The sequence below is a fragment of the Solanum verrucosum genome, unplaced genomic scaffold (genome assembly GCF_900185275.1).
Source record: "Solanum verrucosum unplaced genomic scaffold, falcon-dt-bn FXZP01000370.1, whole genome shotgun sequence".
Lineage (NCBI taxonomy): Eukaryota > Viridiplantae > Streptophyta > Magnoliopsida > Solanales > Solanaceae > Solanum > Solanum verrucosum.
The window spans coordinates 43,559-53,584 of record NW_026020598.1 but is presented as its reverse complement, the minus strand read 5'-3'; the positions used below and the strand labels follow the sequence as shown (position 1 = coordinate 53,584).

The window sequence follows — 10,026 nt, the reverse complement described above, 5'->3', positions numbered from 1 at the left end:
ATCATCTTCCCTAGCACTCATTTCCAGCAGTAGGGGGCAATGATTAGACCCTACAGAAGGTAAGTGGGTGATAGTAGTCTGAGGCATCTTTTCCAGCCATGCATCCGTAACTAGAGCTCTGTCCAGCCTTTTCCATACTCTCTGTTGTATACCCCTATTGTTGGACCAAGTAAATATATGTCCACTGTAGCCTAAATCCATAAGACCACAAGCCTCAATAACAACAATGAATTCTAAACTTTTTCTCATGTTGTATGGAACCCCTCCCAGCTTTTCTTCAATAGAAGTAATAAAATTGTAGTCTCTCACAGAACACCAATGTCTATCAATATCTGCAGAATGGTATAGCATTCTATCCCATAAAGGCCTTCTGAGATGATCTTTACACTTGGCATACACAAATGTGGTGATGAAGTGATTCTGAAGTTCATTATGGCCAAAGTCGCAGGTAATTTGTTGCTCATCCTCCTCTAGTATTACACAATCAATGTTTATGTTCCAAAAAAGTCCGATTTTACCATTGCAATTACTCACAGCATGCTCCATAGCTAATTGGTTTTTAAAACTTTGACTATGAGTAATGTCTAAGAAAGGTTCCATGATGGCAATGATAAAGAGTTGATGCATCTTGTTGAGCATTTTTAGTCTTTCGATTACACCTTGGGTGTTCATCCCCCTCACATTCCAAATAATTGTACTCGTCATTGAGATGATCGGGAAGTAAACAGCCTAGTGTTTGGTTTGCCAGCAGTGACAGTGTTGATATCCTGAGTCTTGAATTTGAATCTATCATGGTGTAATCCTCTAGGGGATAATCCCTGACTATTAGCCACCTGCTGAATTTCGTCTGCAAGGTTTTTCTTTCCGGATGAGGACTAAAAGCTCTAATAATTATCTCACTAGTCTCATCATCGTCATCAAGATCTTTGAGGGACTGATTATCCACATTATGTTTATCCTCTAAGTTAACAAAAACATATTCATCAATTATAGGACCTTTATTCATTTGACACTTTTCAGACCTACCATCTGGAGAGACAGTAGGTGGAGGATTCATATATTGGGTTTGTAGAGGAGTGATATCCATGCCCAACTGCTCATCAACCATAATAAACTTCTTGCAAACTTCCCCTTCTTTTTGTTGTTCCCCCTTGTGATCATTGTCATGTTGTATGCTCTGTCTCTTTCTTGCATCCTCTCTCTTTTTCTTACTAGGTTTGTTCTTGCTTTTGGGAGTGTTTCCTTGGATGCTAGTGCTTGTTTTGGCTCCCATATCTTTGGCCATGGCTCCTTTGTTCTGTTTATCTGTAATTCCTGCTTCCACTTGTTGTTTTTCCTTGTTATTTTCAATATTAATCAGCTTTCTTGCCCCTGAGTGTGCTTGCTGTTGTACCTGTTAGTGGTCTGAAGTAGGATGCTAGACTATAGTGGTAGCAAGAGATCTAAGGTCAGGACTATGGTCAAAGTGTGTACCCTCATGCATAATATGAGTCAAATTCCCCCCCTTGGACCGCTTTTCCTGTAGGTTAGTGTGGCTCTCCTGACATCCCCCATCCATCCCTCCTTCAACTTCAGCAATACCATTAGGAAATAAAGTATTGGGGTTGATGGGAATTGGGAGCATTGAGTCAATACCTTTGTTCTTGCTATTAGCTTTGTTTCCTGTTTGCATGGCCTGTGGTTTTTGGTTATGTTCTCCTTTAGATATGTTTTGTACTCCTTGTGTCGACATCCTTTCGTCATTATTAGGCTCATGCATGTCTGAATTTTGTTTTTATTGCATGTTAAGGTTAGTGAAAGAGTTATAATTAGATGTGTTAGTAGTACCTGTTTGGTGAGCTGTGTTCTGTGATTGCTCTTTTGTTACTCTATGTTGTGCTGAAGTTGGTTTCCACACTATTTTTTGTATTCATTCTTCCTGCTATTTATTGTTTTTCCTGTGTTGTACTTGCCATTCCTCTTCCTTTTGCTGCACATGTTGATGTTGATTGTCCCTTTCCTTGCTGTTTTGTTGTTGTTGTTCCTCCTGTTCCTTTGTCTTGGTTTGTTTACTATCATTTTCTTGTTGACCATGTTCAATTTTACCTCTGCTTTGCTTTTCTGTTTCTAACTCTTTCCTCCTTTTGAATTCCTCATCCCTTATTTTGAAATTATATTCATCCATCGTGTGGCCCTGATGTCTGCAATATACACAGTAAGGAGGAATATTTTCATATTCAATCGATTACCATCTGCCTGTAGTGAGGTCCTCTTCATCTAAACCAATCCAAACATGTCTAAGTCTTGTCTTGGTAAGATTCACTTGAACTTTTACCTTAGCCATACTATCTCTAGTTCTCTTAATAGATATTGTGTCTAGATATAAAACTTTGCCCACAGACTCTAGAAGAGGTGTGATAAATTCTTTCTTGAAGCAGTGCCATGGCAGTCCTAGTAGCAGAACCCATATAGGGACAATTGGTGTTTCTTCTTCAGGGCGAAAATTGGGAGTCCAAGCTTGTATTCGCATAAGTTTGCCCTCAATGGTCATTCTTTGTTGCATCCACACAGTGTTGTAATCCAGTTCATTCTCCAAGTCAATAAACACATGCTTAGCATTATAGTGAGCTATGTTTACTCCCCCGTTCAGTTGAGTTTGCACAACAAAGCATTTCCTCATGAGTTTTATTTTCAGCACGATGGTACTGAATTTACGTATCAAGGTATATTTACAATCTATAGTTAATTTATTCATAAAGTCATCCATAGCATAAATAACAGCTGGTTGGCCCTGCTTAGTTGTATGTTTGGGAGGGACCAATTCTATAGAGTTTACTTGTGTTGCATGGATTTGCCTTAATCTTGCAGCCAGTGTTTGCACCACTGTGTAAGGACCAGGTTCTGCAATCTGGTCCTGTTTGGTGCTTTTATTTTCATTAGGATTGGGACCTTTGGACTGCTGAGGATGATTTGTCTGCTGGCCTTTCGGATTAAGGATGGTATGTTTATCAAAGTTGCTGGAGATCTTAGGGAATTCCTTGTGGTAACTATTGGTTTCACAATTCCCTCCATGATTAGGTACTTGAGGTTGACTCTTAGTTGCCCCACTACTTTGGTTTCGATCGATTTGTTGTTGGGATTTAGTGTCCCCTTTGCCCTATGTCTGATCATTCAAATTAACACTTTTTTGCCCTCGTGCATTAACATGCGCATTATCATCAACGTTACTTAGGTTAGATGCACTACGACTAGAGGTAGAGTTAGTAGACTTACCTGTTTGATTGTCATCCTTACTTAGATTTTTACTTTGCGACTTGTTGTCTATTGCCTGGTGTTCCTGCATATTAACATATTCAAATTCATTAGCAGAAATGATTTCCTTACCTGGTCTCTGCTGTCTTCCATTGTTTGGCCTTGTATCCGGTGGCTTGACCCCAAAGGGGAAGTGTGAAGAACTCTCAACAACTATTACTTCCAATGTTGTTGCCTTTGTACTCTCATGTTGATCATTTTGTTCTTTCCATAGTCGTTTATCTCCCTGTTTGGATTGACTTTCCATGTTGTGTTCATCAGTGGTATGTTGGCCCTGTTTTTGACCATTAACACCTGCATGATCTTGGACATAGTTACCTTGCTGATTAGCTTCAGCTCTGTAGGTGGCCTCTTTAATCTCAACTTGTTGAGTGAATGTCATTCTCTCTAAACTTGCTTGAATGTCCTTTTGGATATATTCTTGGCCTGAGTTGATGGATATGTTGGTAAGATGGATCTCTTCCTCCGAAGAATAATGCCCTTTAGCATCGCCGCCGTCACCTTTAGTTTTTCCGGCGGTGCGATCATCTGCTTTCTTGTCGCCGGTGATTGGACCGTCCATTATACTTGAGATTTCAGTGAGATGTACCTCATCACTGCTGAGTAATCCCTAGTGCTCCAATCACCACGAAATTGTCGAGAAGATGATCAAAATTGAGGGCGCAATTCTGCCGATGGTGCGGCGATTTTCTCAAAAATTGCCTCCTCCGTTCTCACGATTGACAAGGTGTCATCACCTGATTTTTTAGTATGTTGTAGATCTTGATTGGTGTAATCATTCCCACTAAACAACATTTTCTGAATCACCATATCGCGTTTTGAGGAAATAATTTTTTGAATCCCTTCCAGCTCCCTTTCTGAAATCGCGATGTTCATCGCTTCATTGTGTCACGATTTTGAGGAGTTGTAGGATGAATTAGACTGCGATTCTTGGTGGGTTTTGTTCGTCTACTCATGGCGCCCCTATTGGGACTGGTCTGGCGGCTTGAAGGTGTCCACCGGCGGCTCACGCGCCATTCCGGTGAGCTGCTGCTTAACCCGCTTGTTGAGAGAATTTTTAGAGTGCGATTTTTAGAGAGAGAAAAAATTAGAGAAATGAGGAAGCGATCGGATTTAGGGTTTAGGGTTTAGGGTTTAGGGATTAGGGATTAGGGTTTAGGGTTTAGGGTTTAGGTTTTAGGATTTAGGATTTAGGATTTAGGGTTTAGTGTTAGGGTTTAGGTTTTTATGGTTTAGGGTTTAGGGTTTAGGGTTTAGAGTTTAGGGTTTAGTGTTTACGATTTAGGATTTTGAGTTTTTTTTTTTCTTTTATTGACCCTTGGGGGGGTCAGGGGCATAGCAACACCCCCAGGCCTTAGCATAAATAAAATAGACAAAGTACAAGGAGAGGGCAATAAACCTTACCTCCGGTCTTATGGTGGTTCGTAGTAGTCCTTCCTACTAAGGAAGGTCCACTTTTCCCCATACTAGAAAGATGAAACCTAGTATCTACGCACCTAAAAGGAGAGGACTCCTCTCGATACAAAAAGACTAAGAAACATAAATAAGGGAGACTCTCCCCTTACATAAGTAAGACAATGATAAAACAAGGGAGACTCTCCCCTTACAAAAAGTAAGACAAAAATACAAACCTAGAAAAGTAAAACCTAGGCAAGAAATTCAAAGGAGTAGATTCAAAATCAGGGAGGTCTCTTGATTCGTTTCAGTCTCTTTCTTCTGAAGGTTGGCATGTCAAGTTTTTCCAGAATGAAACTTCCTTTTGATAAAGTAGGAAGTTGTTCCTTGATGTAAAACTGGTGGATGATATCTAAAGTATGGCTGAATTTGGATAGATGGTCAGCCATGTTGTTTGCCTCTCTGTAGGTGTGTGTGCATTTGAATTGCTCCAATTGTTGGACTAGGAGTTGTAGCTCCGTGATGTATTGATGTAGATTCCAAGGGAGCATGAGCTGTTTTGAAAGCCATTTAATGACCAGTTCAGAGTCGACTTCCAGGTGTATTTTCTTATAGCCATGTTGGATGCACCAGAAGATACCATGGCTAGCAGCTTGGAGCTCAACTTGGTTGTTGGTACCAGTTCCTAAAGGTATAGCAAATGCATAAATCATCCTCCCCAGATGGTCTCTCAAGATTCCCCCTTCACCAATCTTTCCAGGATTACTGAGTGCACTACCATCCGTATTAAGTCTAAGCAAAGTTTGGTTAGGTTTCTCCCATTTCACAATTCTAACCATAGTCTCCTGCCTGCACTTCTCCACCATTCTGTATAAATCAGTCCAATCATTGGCCCATTGGATGTAAGGAAATGCTGTGTTGAGAAGATGAGTAGTGTCTTTAATAATTAAAAAATTTACTCGAGCTGTATTGGACTATTTTGCACCATATTTTACAGCACACCTATTTTTCCATAAGTTCTAGATAATGATCAAAGAAAGTAATTGATTCAGCAAGTTCTGTACTTCACTTTTGTGTTCCTATCTCTACCATCGCAGCAGCAGCATGTTAATAAGGATGTGATCATGCTGTATACCTGCAGCTGCAGAGAAAAAACTCCATATATTGTTGGCAAAGTGGCTAGATATAAATATGTGATCCATATTGTCTTCTCTAGTTCTGTAGCAGCAGGAGCAGTGAACAACTTCCTTTCCAAAGCTGGTAAGTTTCTTGTTAGTGGGAAGTTTGTTCCTCAAGGCCCTCCAAACTAGGAATGAAATCTTGAAAGGAAGGTGTCTATGCCAGATGCCTTTGTTGATGATGCTCTTGGTGCCTTTATGTCTAATAAGTTCCCAAGCTGATGAACAAGAAAATAGGCCATTAATAGTGAGTTTCCAGATTGCCTCATCAGGGATCTGTTCTTGATAATGAATGGGGAAACTCAAGATTTTTGGAATCAAAAGAGGGGACACCCATTGCCTCACCATAGTCTCATTCCATGTCCCACCTACCAGAAATTGAGAGACTGTGGTGGTGTTAAGACTAGTAATATGAGTACAATAAGAGGCTAGGAGACGAATCCCAACCAATCATCCCACCAAACTATTACCCGAATTGATCTTCCATTTGATTTGAGCCTCGGCAATACCTTTATTTTTCATCATAAAGTTCCAAACCAAGGATTGTCCTGTATCAAGCTTTTTGGCCACAGGGTGAGCCCTTTGGCAGTATTTAGCCCCCAGAAACTACCCCCATAAGGTTTGTTTACTTCTGAAAATCCACCATTGCTTGAATTGAAGAGAGGTGCATATATCTTCAAGTTTTCTTACTCCAATACCTCCTTCATCATAAGGTAGACTCAATTTATCCCAAGAAGCCCAATGATATTTCCTTTTTTCCTTATCCCAGCCCCAAAAGAAATCAGCTATAGCTCGCTTCATGAAATGACTTTTTTCCTTGTTTGTAAGTGGCCAGATACTGTTTCATAAGTGGAAAGAGTCTTCATGATCATCTGGAAAGTATCCCTGGTAGTGGAGGAGAAAATGATAATGTCGTCTGCAAAACTTAGGTGATTAATTTGAGGTCCCCTGATCTCCATTTGAAAGTTTTTATACCTCTGATGATGATGAAGCATATTGAGCATCCTAGAGAGTATCTCAGCTCCTAAAATAAATAGGGATGGGGATAGTGGATCCCCCTGCTTGAGCCCTCTGGTGGAATGAAAGAAGACATGTCTAACACCATTAATTATCACAGAATACTAATTGTTGCTCATAGTTCTCCATACTAGATCAATAAACATTTCTCCAAAACTCATTCTTCTCAGAACTAGACAAGTATAAGACCAAGACACTCTATCGTATGCCTTGGTCATGTCTAGTTTAATTACTACATTGTCACCTTCATTGGGTTTTTTAATACCATGAGTGATTTCTTGAGCAAGCTGAGGGGTCTGAATTGGGGTGCTCAACTTTAGGTAGTACCAAGCAAGCATGAGACATAAACTTAGGCATAGTATAACCACAGAAGAAATAATGGACAGCACTCAACACATCTTCTTTGATAATTTCCCAGCAGTGTTGATAGAATTTTCCTCCAAAACCATCCGGACCAGCTGTAGAATTGGGGTTCATGGAGAACAACACTTGAGTCAATTCGTCCAAATTAGGCATCTGTTGGAGTGTCTGCTTTTGTTCTTCTGTTACCATTCTAGGAATGTAATTAAGAATTTCTTTTCTAATCCTGTCTTCATGGCCTGAAAACATGTTTTTGAAGTAATCACAGGCAGCCTTAGCAATGGTTTCTTCTCCTTGTATCCAAGCATCTTCACCAGTACATATTTTGTGGATGAATAGCTTTCTCCTCCTACCCCTCATTATGGAATGGAAATACTTAGAATTAGTATCTCCCTCTTTGAACCATTGGAGTTGAGTTTTCTGTTTGAGGATGGAAGCTTCCAATTTAAGATACTTGATATATTGAGCATTGATAAGATGAATCTTGGTTCTATTTTCTTCAGTGTTTTGTTGTATGACATCTTCTTCAGCAGCTTTGACTTGTTCCTCAAAATTAACAACATTAGAGAAAATATTGCCATATTCCTTCTTGGACCAAGTACTCAAAGTGGAAGCTAGAAATTTCATCTTCTGATGTAGTCTCCACATAGGATTCCCAGAGATCTTCTTCTGCCAACACCCTTTAAGTGTATCAAAAAAATTCTCATTTTCAGTCCAGCAGTGAAGGAATTTAAAATACTTGATTTTGTGCTCCAGTCTAACTTCCAATTCCATGAGTAATGGACAATGATCAAAACCAACAGAAGGAAGGTGAGTAATGGTAGTTTGGGGCATGAGCTCCAGCCACTTATCATTAACCATAGCTCTGTCCAGCCTTTTCCACACTCTAACATCTTCTTCCCTCTGATTACACCAAGTATAATGCTGACCACTATACCCAATATCAACTAGTCCATTTGCCTCAATAATACTAATGAAATCTAGACTTTTGTTCATGTTGTAAGGTATACCTCCATACTTTTCCTCAATAAATGTAATAACATTAAAATCCCCTATGGTACACCAAGGGATGTCCATGTTAGAAAAATGTAACAATATGTCCGAGAGAGGTCTTCTCAGCTGCTCTCTGCATTTGACATAAATGCAAGAAACCACAAACTTTTCTTTATGCTCTACATGCTTCATAGAACAAGTGATATGATGATCATGAATTTCCAATACCTCACCTTCAATGTCATTGGTCCAAAAAAGCCAAATTTTGCCATTGTGATTACAAGTAGCATTGTCCATAGATAACAAAAGTTTGTAGTGGTTGATTTGAGAGTTGTTTGCAAAAGGTTCAAGAATAGCTATCATGGAAAGATTATACATTTTCTTGAAATTTTGGAGTCTTTCCAAAGAGCCTTGGATGTTGATGCTCCTAGCATTCCAACATATTGTACTAATCATTAAAAATAGGCTTTTGGACCTAGTGTTAAGTCTTCTAGAGTTAGCAGATGTGCTGATAGATGCTGATTTAATGAGCTGTCTGACTTGTTTTCTACCCCTTGGAGATAAGCCTTGTTGATCTGCCACCTCTTGAATCTCTGCTTGGAATGCACTTCGAAAAGTAGACCCAAAAGCCTTGATCAAATGAGCACTGGTTTCATCCCCTTCCTCATTATCATCAGTTTCATTGAGAGATTGAGTATCCTAATCAAATTCATCCTCTGAATTTACCACATCATAGTCTGATTTATGTCAATTTTTTCCTTGATTTTCAACCTCTTTCTGTTGTTTTCTCTTGATAACTTCTCTTTTTTTCTTGCTCAATTTACCCCTGGATTTGTTATTGGATAGTTTCCCTGGAGAATTCTCGTTGTGCTGCTGGTGTTGTTTCTCTAGACTAGTCTGATTCCACTAATCATTTTGTTTGTTATCAAAAGTATTCTTACCATCATTACCTCTTGAACCCTGCAGTTTCTGACCATTATCTCTGTCAACCTGTGACACTGGTTCTACTTGAAGGTGACTAGTATCATCATCTTGCAAAGGTTCCAAGTTTTCTGTAGTCTGTAGAGCTGGTTCTTCCTGAAGCTGACCAGTATCATCTCCTTTCATTGGGTTGTGCTGTTTATGATTATTCTGATTTTTGTGTCTTGCAATAGTGGTAGTAGAGGCTCTATAGTCCTTCATAGGGTCAGTGCGATCAACCTCATGCAGAACATGAGTCAAATTCCCCCCTTTGGATACCCCTTCCTGCAAGTTAATAGGTTTCTCTTTACATCCGCCATCCATCCCTCCTTCAGCTTCATCAACATACATAATAATTTTCACATAACTTATAGTGAGGTGTTGGGTTGTACGGATAAGAGAATCCATACCTATGTTTTTACTAGTTGCATTATGTTCCTTGTGCATACTTGCTTTGTTGTTTGGGTTGAAAGATGGTGAGTGTTTATCTGACCCTTGTGTTGCTTGCATCTCTTGGTCTGAGGTTTTGTTCTTGTTGCATTCTGCACTATTGCCTATGCTTTGCTGCTCCTGCATTTCTAAATTAATGTAGTTATTATGAATAGAGATAGTAGGAGTTTACCTGATGCTGTTGATGCCTTTTGCATAATATCCTTGGTGTTTTTGGGTGGAGGTGAGACAGGACTCCATGCAATCTTGGGGTGAGCCTGATCCTGATTTCTGTGTTGTTTCCTCTTCTGAATCTGCCATTGCTCTTCTTGGTCTACTTGTTCCGGCTCTTGGTGTGTCTGCAATTTAGTAACAGTTGTTTGTTGTTGGCTTGTATGTTGGG

At 39.6% G+C, this 10,026-nt stretch overlaps 1 protein-coding gene across 1 annotated transcript; it reads right to left on the bottom strand.

Annotated features, from left to right (window-relative positions):
- Positions 1–571: 571 nt before the first annotated feature.
- Positions 572–2,164, bottom strand: LOC125811327 (uncharacterized). Its single transcript, XM_049490833.1, has 2 exons — positions 1,949–2,164; positions 572–1,393 (listed from the first exon to the last, which is right to left on the bottom strand). The coding sequence occupies exons 1-2, from the start codon at positions 2,162–2,164 to the stop codon at positions 572–574; spliced, it is 1,038 nt and encodes a 345-aa protein (XP_049346790.1).
- Positions 2,165–10,026: the final 7,862 nt, after the last annotated feature.

Bases quoted from the DNA above. Each gene is read 5' to 3' on its own strand.
- LOC125811327 (XM_049490833.1), bottom strand. From the start codon at position 2,164: ATGGATGAATATAATTTCAAAATAAGGGATGAGGAATTCAAAAGGAGG. The intron at 1,394-1,948 runs GTACAACACAGG...GACCACTAACAG, and splicing joins AAAAGGAAGAGGAATGGCAA to GTACAACAGCAAGCACACTC.